Raw genomic sequence first — 24,419 nt, forward strand, 5'->3', positions numbered from 1 at the left:
GTGGCACTTCCGCAGTTCATCCAGGGAATTACAGGATGACCCTAATTATCCACTTTTGCTTCCACTCTAACTCATTGAACCGTAGCGTGATTGTCATGATGACCATCATACCTCTCTGATCGGACAGCCAAGGGAAGTGATGGTTGAAGATAGAAGGGGAGACACTATTTTCTTTCACTCTTACATTATTTTTAGAGACTACACTCAGATTTAAAAGATTTAACCACAACATCATTTAAAGTTGATATCAGCTGATTGCAATTTTTTTGGATTCTAAGGCAATACAGTACGATAGAAGACAATATGATACATTTCTCCAAGTGCTCCACACATTAATCTTCCTCTAACAAAGTATTGATTCAACAACAGTGGTTTTTAGATCTGTGAAAATTGCAAATACAGTGTAATTTCATCAAGCAACAGAGCAACTACGTATATTTTAAGGCCTCTTTTTTGGCTTTTCTGCCTTGATTTGAGAGATATGACGGTGGATAGAGTTAGAATGGGGTGCACCGACAAAAAGCCCTGAGCTACCACTGCCCCATACCTAAACTGTTTTACACACTAAAATGTCAAAGAAATGGGGGAAGTTAAACATGCTACCACATCAGCAGACTTTTCTCCAATATGACATGGCACTTTCTTTAAAGTGGACACTGCAGAGGAGTTGTAAGGTTTTCTTTTAGCATTTGTCTGCAGGTATCCCTCAGAAGCTGCTTTTGGCCTCAGTCATCCTCATCATGAAGCAAGGACACCTTGTGTTTGGCCTAAGAGGCAAAATCCAGGGTACAAAAAAATCTTTCAGTCACTTACTGCTGTTGTGGCTCAGGAGATAGAGTTGGCCATCTCTGAACTGGAAGGTCAAGGTTTTGAGCCCCAGTTCCTTAACATTTAACCCCAGTTTGCTCCCACTGCTGCATCAGTGGCATGTATGGATGCATAAGAATGGGAATACTGGTGGCTGCTCGACATAGCAGCTTTTGCCATCTGTGTGTGAATATGGAAAAGGGATGAGTTTGATCAGCTGGCTAAACTGTTAAATTCAGATCCAGTGGTGGTCAGGACCAGAATTAATTAATATTTCAGGCCCACAATCACAGTGAAATGCATCATCTAAACCAGTGATTCCCACAGACAGGGGCCCAAAGCAATGTTGGGGATGTTCAGCAAGGCTACATAAACACAACACTGCTAACAAAACACAGCAAAGTTTTTAAGATGATTTCCAGGTAAATATAGGGCTAACAATAAATCCACAGAAGATGTCATTACGACTTAAACATAAGAAATTTTAATGAAAGGTCATGTTTTGCCTTCTGCTTTACCCATACAACAATGCGTATTAAAGAGAGAACAGTACGTCATCATTTTACCACGTTCTCCCAGTGTGAGAGGTTTTTTTTTTTCCGTGTGTTTTGATGTAAGTTTATTTGTTAATGGTGGGGGCTGAAAATATTTTCATCTAAAAAAGGGGGCCAGAGAGAAAAGTTTAGGAACCACTGCTCTTACACAGCTGCCTGCCTCTAGTAACCCTTCTTAATGAGCAGGGCCATGCTGCCACAGTGCTTTGTAATCCAGTGTAAACAACGTTGAACTGATAGCATCGATGGCATCTCATCAGAACAGCATGTTTTAGCACAAACACTGGATTGGAAGTCAGTGGTAAATGTTACATGGATTTGAGCTTAAATGGCACTTTTCTAGTCATCTGACCCATTCACACCCTTTCATCCCATTCACCACATTCACACACTGATGGCAGACATTTCTATGGAGAATTGGTCATCAATATAATCCATAGTCATCAATAAAATCCTTAGTAATCTTTACAACATTTTGTCAACAAACTTTGCAACATTATAGTGTGAAGTTGATTTGCAGAATATATTTATTTGACTAAATGCAGTTAGAATATGCACTATAGGATGTGAAAGGATTCACTTAGGAACATCCCTAATGTGGAGTGAATGGGTGTGAATTGTTAAGTGTGACATGCAATGTAAAAGTGCTGTGAGTTGTCAGACAACTTCTAAAGTGCTATACAAGCTGCATTTCCACAAGTGTTCACTTGAGGCTATTTGCAGTAGTAACGTAGTCACCCCATGTGAAAATGCTATTGATTTTTTTCAGCTAGATAAACATATTTACTGCCTGGTAGATCGGAGAACTGGGCTAGTGTTTCACAACAGCACAGGGTTTATCAATCACAGGAAATTAAGAACATAAAGCACTAAATTCACTGAATTTTGGAGAATATTTACGCTATAATTTATGGAGAAAGATGATTAAACTTGTGTAAGGTTGGCTAGAAAACGAAGATTCGATATGGGAATGTCAGACTTTTTTTAAGACTTTTTATGGTCTTAAATTTCGAATGTGCAACTTTAGACATTTTAAGACTTTCCAAGGGTCTGCAGGAGCCCTGTGTGTTACGCAAAGTCCACCTCAAATCCACCTCTTTGTCTGACAGGGTCTTCAATATGGTGGCTGCTGTTGATTGTCTGCAAAAGTCTGCTCCAATAACCAAGCACCTGGCATCACTTTGACTTTGTTCAGTATTGCCTTCAGTCCATGCTTCTCCCTGCTGGTACATTCTGTCTGTTGGTTTATTATGTTAATACCTGTAGTCCACTCAGTTGGGCATTTCAACAGTTTTGTTAAGGACTACTTCTTGTGGTCTTATTTTGGCAGCTGTAGAGAAAGTGTGAAAGTGATCATTCAAAATTTGTTTTCGGAAAAGTGTTCCCTTATGCCCCGTTGAAATTAACTCCACACTATACTGCCTAAACTCCCTTATCTGAATTTGAAAACTTGTTATTGTGCACTGTGCAGTAGATAATGTATTCTGAACAGAGCAGTCATTGTGCATTGCATGGTTGCACAACCATCACACACTTCTCTAGAAATAGTATACATGTCGCCCACACTTTGTGCTCACATCTCTGCTGGATTACGTGTGCAGTATGGACTCAGACACGCGATGCCATTGACCAGTTGTTATTCTCAGCAATTCATTAGTGCTGACTGCCTATCAGTGCATCTCTCTGCTCTCATTGGCTGAGGCTGGCTTACAATATGCTCACTCAGCATATATTTTGAAACAGAATTACAACATTTCTGCGTTTTGTCTCTGTAATCTTCATTTCACCAGTCTTCCTCCTTCCATAGTCTTCATTGAGCAAATCTTTCATCTTTCTGCAATCCACCCCATGCAGTGCTATCTACTGTATGTTTTTATCCCTCCCCTTCCTCTCTCTCCTCCTCTCTCTCTCTCTCTGTCCTTCCTCTAAGAGGATTGGCTGCCTGCGTCTACCAACATCTGTGTATCACTGTCCTGAGAGAGCAAAACAGAGAGGGGATGGGGGGTGTTAGCCAGCAAGATAGCAACACAGAGCGCAGGCAAGGCTGACTGCCGCTCTCTTTTTCCTTTATCTCTGACATACACACAGGCATTTCTTTGTGCACACGCACACAAACAAACACACACTCAGCAGCCGCAGCATCCGCATCGCTGGCTGCCCACCCGTATCCATCTCTCCTTTCCTCCCAGTCTCTCTCTCTCTTTCGGACCGCTCACACCGCTCTTTCTCTCACTTGTTCCGTCCGCAACGCCTCATCCTGCCGTCCTGTCCCCCCTCTGCTGTCTGTCACCGTGGCGACATAGCCTCTGCAGCCATGGCGACCAGCCAGCAGGATTCAGGCTTCTTTGACATCAGCATCAAGTCTCTGCTCAAGTCGTTAGGAGGGAGTGAGTACAGCTTACGCATCCTGGTCATTGTAGCTGGTGTACAGAAAAGAAATGTGTGCTTCCTAAAGGCATTCAGTCGATCCTGCACTGTGCCTACGTTGCATTTTTGTTTATGCATTTATGTGGAGTGGAAGAGACTGAAAAGTAGACAGCATGCAGCATGATCCACACTGTCAATATTTGGCAATGTTATGTAATGGAGTAATGGAGAATCAGGGGTCGAGATGGAGGGAGAGGGACCAGCTTCAGAGGTTAGCTGAGGTTAAGTGTGGTTCCTAGGCAGTTTAGCGAAATTACAAAGCACATTAATAAGCAAACTAAGCATATCTTCTGTTTTATTATCATCTTTATCCTTAGCAATGAGCTGACCAAATTCAACACCAAGTATGAAAAGAGATCAGCAAGTTTGGTCTCATCATCTTTCTCTTAGCTCTAACTCATGCAGTGTTTATAGCCTAAAAGTCTTCATACACCAGTCATTTCCTCAGTCTGTAAGTCACTGTTTACCAAACAAAAAGTAAAGCACTCTAAAGCAGTGCTGGATAAATGTCAATGCTGCTGTATTCCCGCCGTCACCAACAAACTGGACATACTGTACTTTACCCCTGCATCCAGCAATAGGCTCATTAAACTTATGCGTCCAGTAAGAGTAGGCAACTGCTGTCTTTATTTCACCTCTGGGGACTGTTAAATAGCCATCAACTTGCAGCTTACTGTAACAACAATGTTTTTCCTATTGATAAACTACAGAGATGAGCCAGCAGAATCTCCTGTTATTGTCCTCATTTATTGGCTCTTATTTTGGGCAGGTATGTGCAAGTTACTTTCTGATAAGTTAAGGCGTGCAAGAAAGGCCTTGTTTTGCATTCTGGTGCTGAATAGTCTTCATGTTATTTGGTCCTTTAATTAGATGTCATAACCATTTGGTTTGTACAGGGCAGCTGCGAGGAGCTCATATGTTTGGAGCTGAAGGTTGCTGTCAGCAGGGGTTATGATCAGCTGCAGAGCAAGAGTTGTGTTGACCGTTCCCCTTCCTCCATTTATGATCAAGTCATAAAAAAGCAGTGACATAGTATATTCCCACTGTAGGACTAAGTTAAGTACATCTGTGTCTTTCAAGGTCATGAATAATGCAGGCAGTAATGAGGCTCCAAAGCCATCAAACAGGCCTAATAACTCAAGTCAGGTTAGATAAACAGAGGATATCTGACGTCATTAGCTTGAACTTGTTCGCTCTCATGCCAGCCAGACTAAATTAATCATGTGCAGGCCTGTATTAACTATAACAACACACTCATAGTCAAAAGAACAATCCTGAATCCAAATGTAAACAAAGAGATTAGCAAACTATGAAAACGTTAGCACAGTAAAGTAACCTGCCATGTTATCGTTATAATATGCACTTTAAGGTTTGTTTGTTTTTCAGGTAGTCTTTGTAAAGGATTAGTAGAGAATGAGTTAAGATGATCACTTATAATAGTTAAACACTTTTGTTCATCTGAATGTCAAACTTTGGAATTGTATGTGTGAACTGAAGCATGTAGCTTTACCTTTTTTGCATTTGAAGCTCATATAAGTAAGGCACAAAAGGCCAGTGAGGTCAAAAAAAGGCTGTTATACAGAGAAACATTAATCACATGCGATGAGGATTAGTCAGCTGCCTCCTCTGAAAACATACAGGTTTGGTTCTGCTAGGTCTTGTTGAAAGCAGTCGGTGTGGTAATTGTCTGTGCTCTTAAAAGTGAGTCATCCCTATCTGCTTTATTTCAACACTGACAACAAAATATACCAGCAGACCTAAGATATTTGTCTTTGTAAAAACCCTGTAAATGTTCGATTAAATCAAGGCTAGAATATCTCTCAACCGCTAGATGAAGACTTGTGTTTGATATCAAATGTTTGATGTGTCAAGTTGTGTTTATGTGTCACTCATGATGATTCATCCCTTTATCATGCTTGTATGTAGTGTATGAAGTGATGGATTAAGGTCAACCTGCAACTATTCAAAGCTGGCTTTCTACTAGTTCTGCAACTTACATTGACTTTTATTTTCCACAGATTGTTCAGTCTGTGAAAAAAGTTGCTCAATACCACAATTTCCCACAGAATGTGTCCCTTTAAACCAACCATTAAAACCTAAAGATGGACAGTTTGGAAGGAATTTAATAATACATTGCAATACAAACGAGTTTAATTGGACAATTTAAAACAATTGGAACAAACATTGCAATTATCTTTGTAGTTAGCAGAGGTTGCTGTTGGTTTCAGAGTTTTTAAAATGTGTGCCTGGAAAAAAATGATTGCAAAAGTCTATGAATTTTAATATTTTCTCAATATTTCAACTCATTTCGCTCATTTTTGGGTTAACATAGCTGTTTTTTCTCCCATCATAGTGTTGTAATTCCACAAGATCTTTGGCAAATTGACAGAAATTGACATGCTATAATGGGTAAATGGATGTATTTGTTTTGTCATATCTCTTTATCAGTCATACATTTGATCCATCCAAGATTTGACCAGCAACATTTTTTATTAGATTAAGATCCATTGTTGGGTTGTGATTTGATATTTAAGAGACCAGTAGAGAACCACGCCTCTAAAGCACTTTCTGAAAACAATTACAATGCATATATTATCATGGAATGGGCACATAGGCCTTAAAAACACAATTTTGGTCACACTGCAGCACTGAAAAATAAAATTAAAAGCCTGATTCTTGTGTAGAGCTTGCTTACTGACATACAGTACGTTATTCATTTGCTGACCCTAACACTGACATGATTTCAGGGCAAATGAGACCATTTTGATTATTAATGTCAGGATAGTAAATCATCTGCATATTAACAACATTTCTTGGTTAAATTTATAGAATTTTGAAGGCACTCCTGATGATGTCAGACAGCACTGCAGGTGAGCAAGGCTAGACATCAGAAAAAACTGTTGTGTATTAAATCAGAGGCTACAGCCTTCTAAGACCCTAGCCTATGGAGGACATAGCCCCGAAGCCTGTGGAGATCGCTTAAGCCGATCTGAAATGAGACAGTCTGAAAAATGATTCCCTGTTTGTGTAACCAGCTTTTCCCAACCTTACCCTGACTTTTCCCACTATGTCTAGGCACCACCCCTCATCGCAACCTCAACAGCTGGAGAAACTAGCAAATATAAAATGCCCTGTGTGAAAGTACCAAACAAGTCATTGTTAAATGTAGATTTGTGTCAAGCAGTTTTTAATCCTAGTGAATAAGTAAAAACACTGAAGTATTTTCAAACTGAAGTTAAACGAAGCTTTATGTTGTGTATGCCAATTTGTAATTGTAGTGTCAGACTTTGATAATAAATGGAGAAGGTTCAACCCAAAAATAAAACAAATTGCACAATGTGTTCTGAGTAACAATCTCAAAATCAAACAAATATTACATTTATGAAGGAAAGATAGGGAAGGGATGTTCAGTATTTTTATTGCCATGGTATTAAAAATAAAACAACCTGGGTGCCAGTTCAGCTCTGGAAGTAGAGCAGGCACCCTCATCGAGCTCATGCCATCTTAAACATGTTAATTTTCCCCTTTTTTTTCTCATCACTCTCACTCTTGCTCACACAGTGTCTTAAACAAGCCTTTTTGGATGTATGTAACTAAACCAACGTATTGATCAGATGACAGCTTTTTGCTGACTCATCACTTTTAATGTTGAGTCATGCAAACAGATCTGAGGATCTCAGGAAGCGCTGCAGTGCTCTGTATCGACTGCTCTATTGCACATCGTAAAGTCTCCCTACTCTTCTTCCCCAAAGACACACATACACACACATACATGTTGACACACACACACACACACACAACTTAAATTTATGTGACTGGGAAGCTTTAAGTGATTATGTCAGTTTATGAGCAACCATTGTTAAATTAGATCAGTGCTGCTTGCTTTGTAGTTAAATCACATTAATACATTTTCCAGATTTGTCACCGTCCCCCCTGGAAAAACTTCAGATTAGAGTACATGTGTGTGTTTTTGTAGTCATGTTTGTGTCTGAGTTTGCATGTGTGTGCACTTGAGTGTGGGTAGGGGTCAGTAGGAGTGGTGGGTATGTAAGAGAGTGACCTCCAGTGGTCTATATATAGCGCCCTCCCTCCTCCCCTCGCCTCTCTCTCGGGGCAGTGTTGAAATTCCAACCCGACTCTTCTGGTCAGATCTCCACAAGGAGCAGACTTTACTTAACTGCTTCTGACAACTGAAGGACAGCCACAAAACGGCCACTGAAAGAAGCACTTTATCTTCATACAACTTTTCCAATGCAAGGATTCAAAGGCGCTGCTGCCGTACGGGGACGTGATGGCAGGCCGGAGGCGGAGCAGAAGTAGAACCTGATAGTTGGTCTGAGGGCTCATATAGCTCTCAAACATGGGGCTCTACGCTGCATCTGAGCTACATAAAACTCTGCTGGAGCTGTACAGTGGAATATTTCCTTACCAGCGTTGGTAGACTTAACTTGTTCGCCCTCTGTTACTTTTAGGAGACGCTTTGACAACATCTCTTCTTCTGTGATTGCACTTATCTGAGTAGTCAAGTCTTTCTTTGGGCAGTTTTACCCCTGGCTCTTCTGGTGTGGGTGCAGCATGTCTTCCACTTTCATTTGGATTAAATGTTGGATACAGCTGTCATGAGATCTCTACTTTTTGCCCCTGGCAAACATCTTTCACTTTACCTGCCTGGCATTTTCTGAAGGATGGAGCTTTACTGTTTTAGCTTTGGTTAAAACCTGCCCTGTGCAGAAACCAGACACCACTCAGATGTCTGTGGTCACTGTCTCCATGCAGTGGTTGAATATTAAAGACTGACTTCTGTGCGCCTAAGTCTTCTCAAAGGAAGTGCTTTTACTTGTCAATCATGGGAGCTATATTTTAAACTTCATAGACTTCTTGGTAACCCCCTCTACCCTCTTCCATTCACCCTAAATCCCAGTGTTTCTTCCCATATAACTCTTCGCCACCCACTGTGTCTCTGCCCCACTGAGTGGCTGTCCTCACCATGGAAGTGCCAACTAAATGGAGCAGGGCTAGTGTCATCAGCTTCATCAAGGGTCTTGGTAAGCGTGCAGGGGCGTTATGTGTTTACATGCACGCCAAGTTTGCGTCTTTTGAGTTCTCGGGTTACAAACAAACAGGTTGTTGTCTGTTAGGCCTAAGGGGGGCTGTACTGTTGGGGAATTAGTATTTACACTTCACCTCTTCAAGGAGGTCAGGTCATATGGTCAGGAGAGGTCAGATGGACCTGACAGAGTTGTTAACTCGCACACACCAGACACTTCTGGGAATGGCTTGAGTGAATTATAGCTTGTTTCATCTTGTGGGGAAAAAGTGAAGGCACACAAACCTCTTCTTTGTTGTTTGGCTACCATTGCTGAAATTGTATTGTGTTTGAATGTGTTATTTTTCATCATCTAAACTGGTTGAGCTCCACCAGCCCTTTCTATATTCTTCCCTGCATGTTTAGCCATATTTATCTTGTAAAACTTAGCTTTTGCTCTATGATGCAAGATGGTTGTTGTATTGAGATTAGCATTACATTCATGACGTTAGCTGATGAGCGCAAATGTGTATTAATATTAGGGATGCACAGAATTTTGGAATGATTTCAGTATCAGCAGATGTTAGCTTAACAAGTCTAATATCAGTATTGGCAGATATGAACATTTCTTCTAATATTTACAGCTGATATTACTGGTCGAGCATATCGCCATTATAAATCATATCCTCCCTAAAGATTGGAAAAATGTATCAGGTATGGGTAGTTCCCAAGGGCAGTGACTTTCAAACATTTTTTGCCCAAGGCACACCTAAAATCAAGCCAAAATCTCAAGGCGCACCATTTCCATATTCATGCAGAATCTCCTCTTTAACATGTCTTTATTTGTGTCTTCATTGGATGTATAGTTGTAGTAATAATGAAAGGTTGCTTAAATTCACATCCCACTCCTAGACATTCCTGGCCTTCACCATTTGGGATCAACTGAGGCACACAAATACACTCTAAAATATCTGTTTTATCTGCCTTATTCACAGTTGTTGATTAAAGCAATCTACTGTTGTAAACTTAAAACTTTTTGCACCTTTTGTTTGGCATTTCTACACGTAATCATTCAAAATCTGTAGAGTTAGAACATACCAGAAATGCCACTGAAATAATGCAATTCTGCAAGCTTTAAAATGGCATCCTTGTAACAATGGCTATCTTAATCAGTAATAGGATCAAACATGCCATTGCAAACACATGTAAAAGTATCTTAAGTTGTTGTATAGTCAAAACAATAATGAATTCTTGGAAAAATTCCCAAGGCACACTTAGACTTTCCCACATCAAGTTTAAGAGGTCTACATTTAGCCCTGAACAGTATGAATAAAGTGGCAAACTTAAAAAGCTCCACTTGACTCAGCCTCTCTCTGCACATGAGACACTTGGTAGTATAGGTGTGTATATAAACGTATTGGTATTGGCTAAAATGAGTTTGAAAACATCTGCATATCAGCCTAAATCCTGTATCATGCATCCCTTAGAAGATTATAGAAAGTGTCAGTACAAAACTTCAGACTAGGATTGCACAGATGCATAGGCTTTACATTGGTAACAGCAGATATCTACCCTGCCTACAAACACTGACCTTTGGCCTTTTTTTTCCTCAAACCATTGATTTTCACAAAGTCATTTTGAGGAAAGTGTTGTACTGTAAAACATATTACATAGTGTAATATGAGAGAGTTACGATTAGCGATTACGATTACAATTAGCAGTTAAAGCAAGGGCCCATTGTAGAGTCTAGAATCCTTGCGGTTCTTCTGGGGGTTTTTTTTTTTTAAGTAAATGGCTTAAAAAATGCTCCATTGTTTACTTTCTGGTTCTGTGTTATTATTAGACTTCCTCTTTACCCCCCCCCCCCAAAAAAAAACAAAAACATAAAGAATAGATCATGATTGATAGAAATATCAGAAAAAAAGCAGGGAATAATAGTATGTTGGATTTTTTTTGTCTGTAGTGGTGGTGGTGCCCTGGCTGGCTCTGGCTATAGTATTAGTTTTTAAACACCATCTGCTCCAACTAATTCTCCTGTCCTCTGTCTCCTCAGCCTCTCCAGTGGGACTAAAGCCCCCACTCCCGCCAGTCAGTGGAACCTTGGGAGAGAGGAAGGGTCCTGTCGTCATGGCGCCCATCAACGTGGACCCTGAGAGTAAGCCAGGCGAATTTGTCCTCAAAAGCCTCTTCGCAAACTTCACTTTACTCTCCGAGCGCAAGATTCGCATCATCATGGCTGAACCCCTGGTGAGTGACTTTGCATATTTATGTCATCTTTTTGTGTTTCTTTTGCTAATCTCCTGCTCCTCTCAGGTTACAGAATTAGATTGCTTTACATTTTTTGAGTTTCAGCTTATTGTTTTTGAACAGTATGTCTTCAGTATGCCGGCTAATATATGGTATCACTGCCATTAATAGACAGTGATACTGTAGTGATACTGATTAGCTGAAGAAGCGGAAGAATATTTGACCCCATTTTTATTTTCTAACTTGCAGTAAAAGCTACTTAGACTTACCTGAAGGTTCAGTGCTCTGTCTGGTAACACTTTTGGGGATTGTGTATCATATTACCTGTCAAATGGTTTTTGTAACAGATTGTCACTTGTTTCTCCTGACTGTTTATCTTACTGCCTGTTCTTGTCTAACAGGAGAAGCCCCTCAACAAATCTCTGCAAAGAGGAGAGGACCCACAGTTTGATCAGGTGTGTTTACAATCATCAGCAGCAGTCTGAGCTGCCCCCATTTTTATCCATTATCCAAATCAAGCAGTAACAGTGTTGCATTTTGGGAATGGGATTAACCTCACTTTCTCTCTCTCTCTCTCTCTCTCTCTCTCTATCTCTCTCTCACCCTCAGTTGATCAGCACGATGAGTTCTCTAGCCGAGTACTGCCTGCCCTCGATCCTAAAAACTCTGTTCGACTGGTACAAAAGGCAGAACGGCCTGGAGGATGAGTCCCATGAGTATCGACCCAGGGCAAACACCAAGTCCAAAAAGTGAGATGACACCAGCAGAATACACACAGTTTAAAACTCTCCCCTGCAATGACTCTGCATCTATCTTAGAAGTGCTTAGATTGTGACTTTAAAGTGATAAAAATGCATGGTTTAAAAAGTGTGGAAAAACAACAATTAACCAAACACCACCATTTGAACAGTCTCACTGACATTTTTATATGAGATTTTATTGTCATCCTGATTCATAAAACAAGCTACACACCTTAACCTTAAATGTCTGTCCGACTTAGTAAGGCTATACTTTTGGCTATGACCATGATAACCTGGTACTCGTAGGCTGCCAGTCACTGAGTAATGTATGCAGGTATATTTTGTGTTGCTTTGTGTGAAATGAATGGCTGCCTAAGACAACCCAATTGCTTGCCAGCATCTTAAAATATCTGAGGTACATTTCCTCATCTACATCTCTCAGTGGCCAAACAAGCCCAAAAAACTCCTCTGCTGATTCGGCGGCTATAAACTCCATCCTTCCAATGTCTCCTCTGTTATCTTCAACCACTGCTCAGATTTTATCAGCTCAATATAATACACTCAGTTTCAGTTGCCATTATTTCCTGTTTACAAAAAAGGAGAGAATGCGATTGGACAGTGAACTGACAATATATTGAGCATAGGAATCTCCCTGCTAATTTGTGTTTTGGGAGAATAGTGCAGAATGATGCAGACACATCAATGCACAAGCACAGTATGTTGTACTCTTAAGGGTTTAGACCACAACAGCTAAGATTTAATGTAGAATTATAAGCCAGGCTTAACTGTACAAACCTTCCACACAAATCAGCAGCAAAACGAAACCTAAGAAAATAAATATATTATGAAACAATAGCACAACAAGAAAAATACATAAATGAAGTGCACCGAGGATGCAATCTTTACAAAGCCTCTACCCAAGCAACAAACAGCACTAAAATATTGTACAGAATTACACCTCGAATATTCCTATGTTGAAAAAAATCCTCAGTAAGCAGATTCTCCTGTTTGACATATTGATGTGCAGAGTTTGTGCTTGGACTACAGTGACCAGGACAACTTATATCTCTGTGTCTTTTTCTCTCCCTCTGTCTTAGTGATGAGCAGCAGAAGGACTACTTATTGGAACGGAGAGATCTGGCGATAGACTTCATCTTTTCACTTGTGCTTATTGAAGTTCTAAAGCAGGTGAGTCTGATTGGAAAGCTATATCAGTCTCCAAGCTTGTGTGGTTTAACTTCTTAACAGTGAAAAGGTAAAAACTTATTCACCAGTGAAAACAAACACACACTTTGATTTGACTGTTAGAAACAGGTCTGTTTATAATACAGTGACAGGGTTTCAACAGTCTGAATTTTTAACATGTTTTTCTTTGACTAATAACACACTCAATGTCAGATATCAAACTCAGTTTCCAACCCTCAAAAGGAATTTAAAAGGCTATTGGCATGTTAGTGATACAACTTAAGTGGATTTGCAAAAACATAATGCATCAAAGCCAATTCAGCAACATTTATTCACAACTCTTTCTTTTTATTTAGATTCCTCTCCATCCTCTTTTGGATGGACTCATCCAAGAAGTCATAAACCTGGCCTTCAAGCACTTCAAATACAAAGAGGGGTAAGACATGTTACATTTACCAGGAACAAAAATGTACCTGAATAAAAAAATCTGCTACATTTTATTTGTATGATTAACATATAGTTTATACTTGCACTTCTCTAACAAATAAAAAAATGTTTCATAACAGCAGTTCTGTACATAACTTCACATTGTTATTTATATTTTCTGTGTTGGCTTTGTAGGTACCTGGGACCCAACACTGGCAACATGCACATAGTGGCTGACCTCTATGCGGAGGTTGTGGGAGTTGTAGCTCAGTCCAGGTACTGACTTGCACTGATTTAGCAAAGTATTGTTTGTACTTTCTGTGTGTGCATTCACAATGCTTTCAGTTAGTTTTTGTGTTTTTGAGTTATTGACATTTAGTTTCCCAACTTTATAAACTGCTTCTGAAAGCTTGCTGAGATTATTAAGTAATGGCCATATGCCCCATAATGGAGAATCTTATTTAGACCTTTATCACATAGCTATTCACCGCGAAAACTCTGAATTTCCTCAAGTGCACTTGTCAGATTTCTAGAAAATATACACCCACACTTATACAATTAACAAGTCAAGGTAAATATCAAATTTAAAACAAAAAACATAACTTAATTGGCTAATAAGGAGAAAACAGCCACCAATTCAACAAAGGGAATATCCCTGTTGAGTTTCTGATAATGCACTCCTGTCTTAAATCATGAAACTTTTCTTTCCTCCGGTATGTTAAAATAGGATTTTTATCTGGATTTGCCAGGTGAGTGTGGCCTATATTAAAGTCCCTGTAAAATGATAAACAATCTCTGTTTTAGGTTTGTTGTATGACAGGCCACTGTGTTATGAACCACCAGGTCAAATTTCAGTCATGAAAAACATCTCGAAGTTTCTAAAATTAAGCTTCAAAATTATGAAAAATGAGGCAGTAAAATAAGAAATGAGATCCACCCAAATTAAAAAAAAAATGCATCTGATCAGAGCACAGCTGCCTGGCACTGTGCCAGAGCAAAGAGACAGATGTTGGGGATTTACTTTAAATTTTGTTTTCTGGTAGAAAATCTCCCTGCCATGATACTTTCATGACCCTTTGTCCACCATGGCTGATAGATTTGGGGAAATTTGCCTCGCAAAGAACAGTAACACAGCTTTGCATAAATAATCATGTAAAAATGTATATTTTAAGGACTTTGTGTACACATTCCTTACATTTAGGCACAAATTTCAGTGAATAACCGTGATTTTATTTGAAATGTAACTAATTTTAAGGATATTTTTTTACAATTATGGATGAAATATTTCTCTGGAGGATTTTTTTTTTTGTTGTTGTTGTTTTTTTTGTTTTTGTTTTATGTCTTAGGATCCTCCCAGGGGTCCCAAAGTATGACTATCTTAAGAAACCATAAAGTTAAAAGAGTAAAAAAAAACGATGACATTTCAGTATTTCCCCTATATTTATATTTTCCAGGGTTCACAAGTCAAGTTAGCAATTACAGAATGAAGTAAAATCCAGTATGAAGTGAAGAATTTGTTTATTTATTATCCTAATTTTAGGCTAAATTTGTCATGTCATTCAGGCAGCCCTAATAGAATTTTCTAATTTGGGTCATGTTGCTGCTTTAGGCTATGAGTGGAACATTGAATTTATTTCTACAGTAGCTACCTGTCCTCCTCCTGACCCCATTTCCAGTAGAAACAATTATAAATACAGTCCATTTGTCTTGAGTGAGGTAGTAACAGGAACAAATGCCTGCCATACCCCGTGTACTCACAGCCTGGAAGTGTGTTTATGCTGACGACTGATGATAATGACACTCTAGATGATGCTAGAGCTTCTGTTTAATGTTGTGGGTGATGAGAGATGAGCTCTGTTCCAGTGCTCCAAGAGGTTATTACTGTGATGGAGGAAGTTCACAGTAGTTCAGTCACTGCACTGATACACACATGCGTACACACATACACAATATCAGAGCATAACAGCATTTAACACAGTCATCGATCTAAATAATGGATCACAGTCAATACGTGGAGACTTAGTGTACCAAACATAAACCCTCCTCTATCTGGATGAGTGTTTTTCCTTTTGATTATGCTCTTTTGTTGATTTCTTATCAGTGTTATTTATTTACTGTAATGTCCACATAGAGGGGAATGAAAAAGCTGAACATTAAAAACCTGATGCAGTGCTTAAATCTTGGCGTTCCACTGTATGTGATTATGAATGGTGTTGTTTATGTGTCTGTGTAAGTCTGATGGTTGTTCCTCTCCCTAAACTGCTGTGGTAACTCCTGCGTATCATGCAAAAGCATGTGAAAAAAACTAGACACACACGTTCACATTCCCTCCACATCACCCCTCCAGATGCCTTTCTAAATATAGGCACGCTGAGCACTGATGGTAAAATCTATCTGGATGGTGGGTGCATACACAAGCACACACACCCACTAGTACATGCAAAAAACAGGTGCATTAAGGAGTAACAGTGAGAAAGAGAAAAATAATCCATGCCAACTCACTCAGCTATATAAGCATGTAAATATGTACTTAATTGTTGTAGTTTCACTCACTATACAACCACATAGTATATTAGAATACATTGTAAAAACTAAAGAGAATAGAGCTTCATAAATGTGTCACTGCTTTGGCCACAGGTTCCCAGGAGTGAGAAAAAAATTCATCTCAGAGCTGAAGGAGCTGCGGCAGAAGGAGCAGAGCCCCTACGTCATCCAGTCCACCATCAGCCTCATCATGGGACTCAAGTTTTTCCGTATCAAAATGTATCCTGTGGAAGACTTCGAAGCCTCCTTTCAGTTCATGCAGGTAGAGCCGCCTCTGAAGTTATCATTGTTCATGAAAAATGAATGAAATAACAAAACAAATTTGCTGAAACTTTTTCAAACTGACATGAACTAAAACAAGGCTTTACAAAACAATAAAAAATACATCTAAAATCAAGTACAATGTACAATTGTGTTTTTGTCATACCCCTGCTCAGTAATTTGAGTAGATATCAAAATATTTTTTTATCTATCAATATATTTCACTGACTGAGGTAGTCATCATAGTCCATCTTTAGTGGATGGTTTTGGTTGTTGGTTTCAATGGTATGGCTTTTTTGTGCTCACTTTTTAACACAAGATGTATTAAGAGCTTTGGGGGGAAAATCTGCTCATGTAGCCCCATCAAATAAAAACAAACTATTTACATATCCCCTTTGCCTTGATGAGGAAAGTCAAGTATAAACGTTGAGGATCAAGAGACATAAAAAGGAAAAAAACATGCATGTATGCACATATTCACCTGCTGTAGATAGATTGTGTTCAGATGTACGTTCTATCATAATAACTGATTTTACTTGTTCAAGAAGCAACCAAGTCAAAGTTTTCACGGTGGATGCCTCACTGTGATTTACAGCCAATGATAGTGTATGAGAGAGATACTATAAAGCACTTCTACCTCTGATACTCAACCTGTAGCTCTTGAGCTTGTCTCTTTTGTGACTAGTTGTGGCTCTTTTAAGTCAAAACAATCCAATCCAACAAAACAAACAAAAAAATCCATTAGAAGTATTTTCAGGAGGAAGATTATCACAGAAATGTTTGATTGCTATGACAACAATTTATACCAGATCTAACCCTGTTGGCGGACATGCGTTTTCACACTTAAAAATCTGCTGCAAAGACATCAGTTCTTGCAAATGAGAACCCAACTTCCAAGTCCATCAGCGTTGGTAGTCCTTGGCAGCATTGTAAAGTAACTTAAAGCAACCTGCAGACTGACTGTGAAGGGGTTAAGAAAAATAAATCTTTGTCATCTCCGGCTGCTGCTGTGGGACAGTTATCCTTTTCCTCTCAAAGCAGCGGTGGTAAGCACTACCAAACGTTGATGTAAGGTCTGTTAAAAAAAAAATTAAATTAAAATCTGAACACAGGCTCAATTCAGTTATTGCCAGTTCCTTTTAAAATGCAATGTCTCATACCCTCAACAAGTTATTCATATTTTTTGATGATAGTATTGATAATGACTTGGATCCTAACAGGTACGGATAAGGGTAAAATGATCAATTATAAAAATCTTCATCCCAAATTGCATCTTGCATCATATTTTTTATTCCATAATTAACTATTATTATACCACAATTCTCTACTGCAAATTGATGTCAGGAAAGAGGGGACCTTTTTGTATTGGGGCTAAGCAAAAATATTTTTGTCAATGTCCCTTCTGATTAGGGCAATCCTGAGTACCACTGACTTAGAGTATTCTCTTAAAGAAAAAGTTTCAGCAAAGAACCAAGAATGTATCATGGTCATCTTTGTAGCAGTTCAACCTGCAAATTTAATATTCCTAAAGGTCTGGTTTTATCCCTGACAGCAAAATCATCATTAAACAGGGAGGGCTGTTTTAGAATTTGGATGTTTGGAATATTTTCAAGACACCTTAGACCAAAGGCTGAATACAAAATAACACTTCCAGAAGACATGGAGGCGTGTACCAACATCTTGGACTGTCTATGAGCTTCATTTTAAGCACCTGTGTAGTTTTGTGGTCTTATGTTTAGATTTTTAATCACACACTTTTGAGTCTTGCCTCTAACACAAATCTTAAGTCAAAACCAAGTGAAATACAATCTCATCTAAATTCAAAACTAATCTTACCCTGTTAAGTTGGTATTATTTTGCAGCTGACCTGTTATTGAAAGTCAATGATTTATTCCAAATGTTTAGAATAATGTCTCTCGGGGCATGCTAATGTCTGGAAGTAGTAAGTATGCTCACAGCACTCCTCTCACTTCAACTGGAGTAACAAGGTGTTAAGTGTTTTCTTTATTGGCCCTTTGATGTTTGCAGCACAAGAATGTTTCTCATTTCCTAACCCCATGAAAAACAGGATAAGGTGCCAGCGGTATTGCATGAACAGAGTTAACCCGTACATACATATATTTCACATTCTCAGAACTTCTCTGTCTCTCTTTGTGTCTTTAGGAGTGTGCACAGTATTTCCTGGAGGTAAAGGATAAAGACATTAAGCACTCATTGGCTGGACTGTTTGTGGAGATACTTGTTCCTGTAGCCGCTGTAAGTGCTCTGCCTTTTACTGTTCATTGCATTTGTAATTATCCCTCCTTTTAGGTTTTATTTTTTGCAATAAAAGATGTGGTAGAAAATATTTAGCTCTAAAATTTACCATTTATGATGCAGATTTTTAAAAATCACAGTCTTCAGCTGATTCCCACCAGAATAGTGCCTATAAATGACAGAAAAAAAATCATTGTTTGTCTTATTTGTTCTTGAATGCACTTACATTTATTGGTATGAAGATTCTGTAGTCGTTTTGACTTATGATCACAAAGTTACTTGATGCACATTTACACCAATTCAAAAACCAGTATCTTCCTCATGAAAAATATGACTGGATGTAACGTCTGCCATATTTTTTTCTCTCCCAGACTGTGAAGAATGAGGTGAACGTGCCATGTCTACGAAACTTTGTTGAGAGCTTGTACGATACCACGCTGGACCTATCCTCGAGGAAGAAGCACTCTCTGGTAAGTTTCTTTATTCAGTCTCATCACTGCTGAACATTCTCCATTTCCCCTCCATTAACAGCGATCGGATAGAGCACTTACTAAACCCCTCCAACATGTGGGCTTTTATCTCTCAGTGGGAAGAAGGCAGAAGTGTGGTATGCAGTACACGTGCTGGATTTTGAAGCAGTGCCAGATGGGTAATAGTTGCCCACAGCAGGGGCACAGAGAGGAAGTCAGCAAATTAGACACAGTAGATCTGCCTTATTAAGACAAGGGTGTAACATGAACAAGCACGCCTTCAAGCAGGTATAAAAAACTGTCAGAGGACATGTTTGAACATTATTGGATAAAAGGTAATTTATTGTAACTATATCTGAACTAGTGTTGCATATACTGTATGTGGATACGTTTCTTCCAAATGTCATGAACTCTATACTTATTCTTACTTTAAAGATATCTTGGTTTGTAATTCTGAACTTTGAGTATTTTACCCCTTAAACAAAGTTAAAGGGGAATTTTAAACACATTTTTAACTTTCTTCAGCATAAGCCGACTTCTTACAAGTCTATTAAAACTTATTTTGACCTATTTTAGTGCAGAAAACTACTGTTATCTCAAGACATGCATTTTATAAAATTCTAGCAAAAGTTTGTTTATAGGTTGTTTGCAATCATGTGATCCTGAATGTCTGCTGGGGATGAGAAAGTGCGGGAAACCCACTGGTAATGAATGGGAATGAAGTATGTTTGGTACTTCTCTAAATTGAACTGTACACTGCAATTCTCATCAGAAAATTTCTACATACATTCAGTAAGATCCCTACACTTTACAAAATACTGTTTTTTTTCCCACTGTTTAAGTTATTTACCTGGTGTGGAGGTGATTAATATCCCAAGGTACTCTGGCTGAGCTAAGAGGCTAGCTGAGCCACTTTAACATAGTAAAAAATCCTCAGTTTGCCACAAATATGCTTTTGATTGAAACTGTGATGTTGTATCTATCTAATAAACTTTGAAGGGTAAGCAACCAAGTAATGATGTGCCATTCACAAACAGGCCTGTTCTATGAAAGGGCTCTATAATGAGAGCCATGTTAACTAGCTCACATTTTAGTGCCAATTTTCTTTCCTCCATCCTTTGTTGTTTTTTAATCCACATTTAAAAAGCCAAACTGTAAATGATGAGCAGTTTGGGAGCCAAACAACCAGCTCTACTAAGCGGCATAATTGATCTGAATCTCCAGAAAGAGACAGATTTCTGTCACAACAAGCGAGGCTGGACAGCAGCTGAGAAAACACAGCTAAGATCAAAGCTTAATGTGCTTAACCTTTGGAAAACTGTACTGAACCAAACCAGATTGCTTTGTAGAAACAGACCATACACTTGTCCAGGCTTTAGATGAAGACTTTTTTAATCCCTGCCTGAATTCCTGCCTGCTGTCGTTTCTTTGTGAGTTTTTTTGTTTTTTTGTCTGAATATTTCAACAATTTCAGAACACAAAAGTATCTTAAGAATAAAGATTGTTTTTATTTTTGCACTTTGAACACTTGGCATAGTCGTAAACAGCTCCAAACCCGTCTTTTTGATAGCGTCTCTATGTAGAAATCACTTCTTGCCCCCCATCAGGAGGTCCCTGCTGCTGCAGGACGTCATATTTAAAGAATCTATAGGACTTAAATCATTTTTTTTGTTCACAAAAATTGCTTTAAAAGCTTATTTTTTCAGCATTAGGGACTTGTTTTTCCTTTTTCTCATAAATATAGCAATGCCTTTGACTCTACACCCTTTTGATAGGCAATTGGATCATGACATCAGGCTTCTGTATGATGCTTTATTATGTGACTTTAGCTGTTGCATGAAAGCATCCCTCATGCTGGGACCAAGACTCATGTCAGGGCTGCAGATATGTCACTGGCCCAGTATGTATGCGTCCTTCAACAGATTCTTCAAATACTTAAAGAAACATGCATTCTTGACCCCACACACCTCTTTGCACACCTACTGTCTGTCTTTTCACTTTTTCCAAGCGAACAGTGCGCAGGTATGCACCCAAACAAAACATAACAATAACCTACCGTTGTACTGAAAAAGTGCTAAACATGACAGGAATGGCAGAAATGTGGTGTATTTCCTTAATTGTTATTCTGGGTGTCTGAGAGACGTTGAAATGGGAGATAACAAATACTCATCTTGATAAGAAGTGACAGGTAAACGATCCTTTCCACAAACGAAACGTTCATGACAAGGGTGTAACTGGACCTGGACTGATCATTAGCTAAACATTCAGGTTGAAGAACGATCTGTATGCAGACTTACATGTCCTGTACAGGTGGTTGAACAGACTAGAGACCAAGTTCACATGCCATTATGGGAACTTTATGTTGAACTTTAAAATAAACTGATTTCCTTGTAAACCTTAATTGGTTTTGTCTGTGCAAGAGGCAAAAAAGTACAAAGCCAAAAGGGGATATTTTGCTTTTAAGTTAACTTTAAAGTGTGATCTCTACACTTAAGATGACTACAATAACACTTCTTCCATAATTTTAAACATTTTCTTCACCCATGCTTCATGCCTTTGCTTTTTGACTTGTTATTTTGCTTTGTTTAATAGGAGAAAAATACAAGAAAAGATATCGCTGATTGGGGAAAACAGGTTAAATAGTTTAAAGATTTTTATGTCTCTATTTGGGCCGGAACAGTAGATAGAGTAGGAAATCAGGGAGAGAGTATGGTGAATGACGTGACACAGAGAAACCAAGGGTCAGAGTCAACCCTGTGCTTTAGGACAATAGTCTGTACATTTGCTGTGTAGCCTAACTCCTAGGCTAACCAATGCCCTGTTAAACATGATTTTGACATTTTTTGTGGTTTATCTGAAATAATGTTATTCCATTTTTTTGTTAACCTTACAAAGCCAATGGACTGGCCAGATTCAATGTCTGTCATCAGACAGATCCATCTTACAATGTTTCAATCTGAAAAGCGCATCCAAAGTCAGACCAGATCAGTCAGCTTCAGTTGAGGAGAGAAGGGCAGTAGACACAGGCGTGTTTTAGTCGTACTGAAAGCTGGTGAAAAGATTAGTATGAATACATCAGTAGTGGCAGCTTTATCAGAATTGGACCATACTTTTTTGTTAAAAGATGAGCAAAGAACCACACTGGAGGCTTTTCATGGCTGAAAAGATGTTTTTACTATTCTTCCAATCGACTAATGCAAGACTTTGATTCACCAAGTAGCTCCACTGATAGTTAACAATGACAACAGCTGCGTGTTGAGCTTATCAAGTCAAGTCAAAATGTATTTCTATAGCATGTTTAAAACAACCACAGCTGACCAAAGTGCAGCGGAGGTTTAAGATTTAGAAGGCAATAAAACACAGTACAAGACAGTCATAAATAGTACAAATAAGAGCAGCAAAAAGGACAGATGTCAAGCTCGACTTGTATTTGCAGGTAAATCTGGAAGTCATATGCACTGGAAAAATATTTTTTATTTCTCCAAATTGTCCCTAAAGTAAGGAGATACAAAGATACAGAGGGGGACCTGGGACTGAGCTTTGGGTGACCCCACAGTCTAGTGGGGCTTTAGCAGAGGAGTACTGGCCCAAATGTACTGAGATATGATCGGTGCTACTTTAGGACCGTACCCCTAGGCTCAATTTAAGATTTTCAAGCTTTTTGCGTGATTCTTTTTAAGATTTGGTGTCTGAAACCAACGTGGTTGTTTATGACATATTTTCACTAAATAATAATGACCTTTAGATTAAGATGCTTTGCTGCCTGTCGTCTGAAGCTCCTGATGCTAATGTGTCCCATCTGTTGTCTCGCTCTCTTTTTCAGGCTCTGTATCCTCTGGTGACCTGTCTGCTGTGTGTCAGTCAGAAACAGTTCTTCCTCAGCCGATGGCACATTTTCCTAAACAACTGCCTCTCAAATCTCAAGGTCAGCTCCTCTGTCTGCATCATGCCTTTGCTAAAATAACCATAGTGGGGGTTGTTTGTTTAGATTGCTAACAGTTTTGCACTTCTACTAAGGCTATGTTCACTGTGCAATAAATTCTGCCCATGGGGAACAGTTTTGATAAAGTGACAAACTGTAACTGCATGCATGAGTGAACTACTTCACACTTCCACTGCACTAATACTTTAAAATCAGCCATCAGTATGTGTTGCCTTCAGGGAAACACAGCAGGTTAAGAATGTAGTGATTGATTGGGGCTCATTAAGACTACAGTAAAAGTTGAGTTTATGATCAAACTGTGAATGCTGAGAAAGCAGACTGTGTACAGCCCGTAGTAAATTATCACATAACTGCAGAGTACAGTATGTTAGGAATGTCTAACAGGGTGTTATCGCATTTCTATGAGAAACTTTGTCTGTATGGCTGCAAGCAAATCATATCTCTATTTGTACTTGTAAATAAAACAATTAATGTTCTCTGTGTTTATATAAATGCAGAATAAGGATCCCAAGATGGCACGTGTGGCCCTGGAATCACTCTACCGCCTACTGTGGGTCTACATGATCCGAATAAAGTGTGAAAGCAACACTGGAACACAGAGGTGACAGCCACATGTTTTTGTTTTCTCCAAGCTTTATCTATCGCTCTGTAATACTACTTCTTTCAAACACAGCTCAGTTATAAAGTCAGTGATTTGCACAGGTTTTCGCCTTTTTTGTAGTTATTTGCTTTTCTTTGGGATTGTGCATGTCTTAGAATCATGTGGGCAATGTATCTAATCCTTGAAATGATAGCAATACATATAAACTTGCCTCTGCTCTCCTCTTTTCCCCAGTCGTCTGACGTCCATCACTTCCACTCTGTTCCCTAAAGGGAGTCGGAGTGTCGTGCCCAGAGATATGCCCCTTAACATCTTTGTCAAGATTATCCAGTTTATTGCACAGGTGTGTATGACTGAATAATGAACAAACTTACCTGAGGGTTGGTACTCTTCTGCTTGAGAAAATACCAAAGGTATGCAGATGTATGCAATGAAAACAGAAGTTTTATGTCCATTGTAGTGCTTAGGAGTCTATTGGGGTGTGTGAAGCTCTCTTTAAATATTTGTGCCATACCGTGCCTTGTTTTTGGTTTTCCTGTACCTATGAGATGTGGGTATTATAACCACTTTCCTCACCTTTCTGCTTCAGACCCTCAGATATTAAGTGAGGTTTGCTGTTTGTTACATGTAACCAACAATGTGTCTTCTGCTGAGATTTATTTTTCTCTGCTGTCACCAAGATATCTAACAAGAGTTACTGCAAAAAGTTCTTCATGATAGATTTTCTAAAACAGGTCAAACATATTGAATTACTTCCATATTTACTTAAAAAAAATACACAATTACATAGAAACAGAATGTTTTTAATTGTCCCCTGAAGAAAAATCCCAGAGTCAAAATATCCTTCAGGCCTTTTTTCATAGATAATACTTTTTGTCTATCCAGCACCCATAACCTCATTTACAGAGTGCTTTTCTTAAGCAGTTATTGTA

At 38.9% G+C, this 24,419-nt stretch overlaps 1 protein-coding gene across 7 annotated transcripts in view; it reads left to right on the top strand.

Moving 5' to 3' along the window:
* fryb (furry homolog b (Drosophila)) overlaps positions 1-24,419 on the top strand; it is an 85,351-nt gene that overhangs the window by 21,414 nt on the left and 39,518 nt on the right. For 5 of the 7 annotated variants that reach the window (XM_041800986.1, XM_041800981.1, XM_041800982.1 and 2 more), the window contains exons 2-13: positions 10,868-11,061; positions 11,463-11,516; positions 11,671-11,810; positions 12,899-12,989; positions 13,343-13,422; positions 13,608-13,688; positions 16,050-16,218; positions 18,381-18,473; positions 18,845-18,943; positions 22,767-22,868; positions 23,384-23,487; positions 23,722-23,830. In XM_041800986.1, coding sequence (XP_041656920.1) covers positions 10,942-11,061; positions 11,463-11,516; positions 11,671-11,810; positions 12,899-12,989; positions 13,343-13,422; positions 13,608-13,688; positions 16,050-16,218; positions 18,381-18,473; positions 18,845-18,943; positions 22,767-22,868; positions 23,384-23,487; positions 23,722-23,830 — 1,242 coding nt within the window. In that variant the 5' untranslated portion in view covers positions 10,868-10,941. Of the gene's footprint in view, positions 1-7,938; positions 8,834-10,867; positions 11,062-11,462; positions 11,517-11,670; positions 11,811-12,898; positions 12,990-13,342; positions 13,423-13,607; positions 13,689-16,049; positions 16,219-18,380; positions 18,474-18,844; positions 18,944-22,766; positions 22,869-23,383; positions 23,488-23,721; positions 23,831-24,419 lie in introns of those variants that run through there. The other 2 variants (XM_041800985.1, XM_041800984.1) reach the window with 2 other exon arrangements.

Source organism: Cheilinus undulatus, linkage group 12 (genome assembly GCF_018320785.1).
Source record: "Cheilinus undulatus linkage group 12, ASM1832078v1, whole genome shotgun sequence".
Taxonomy (NCBI): domain Eukaryota; kingdom Metazoa; phylum Chordata; class Actinopteri; order Labriformes; family Labridae; genus Cheilinus; species Cheilinus undulatus.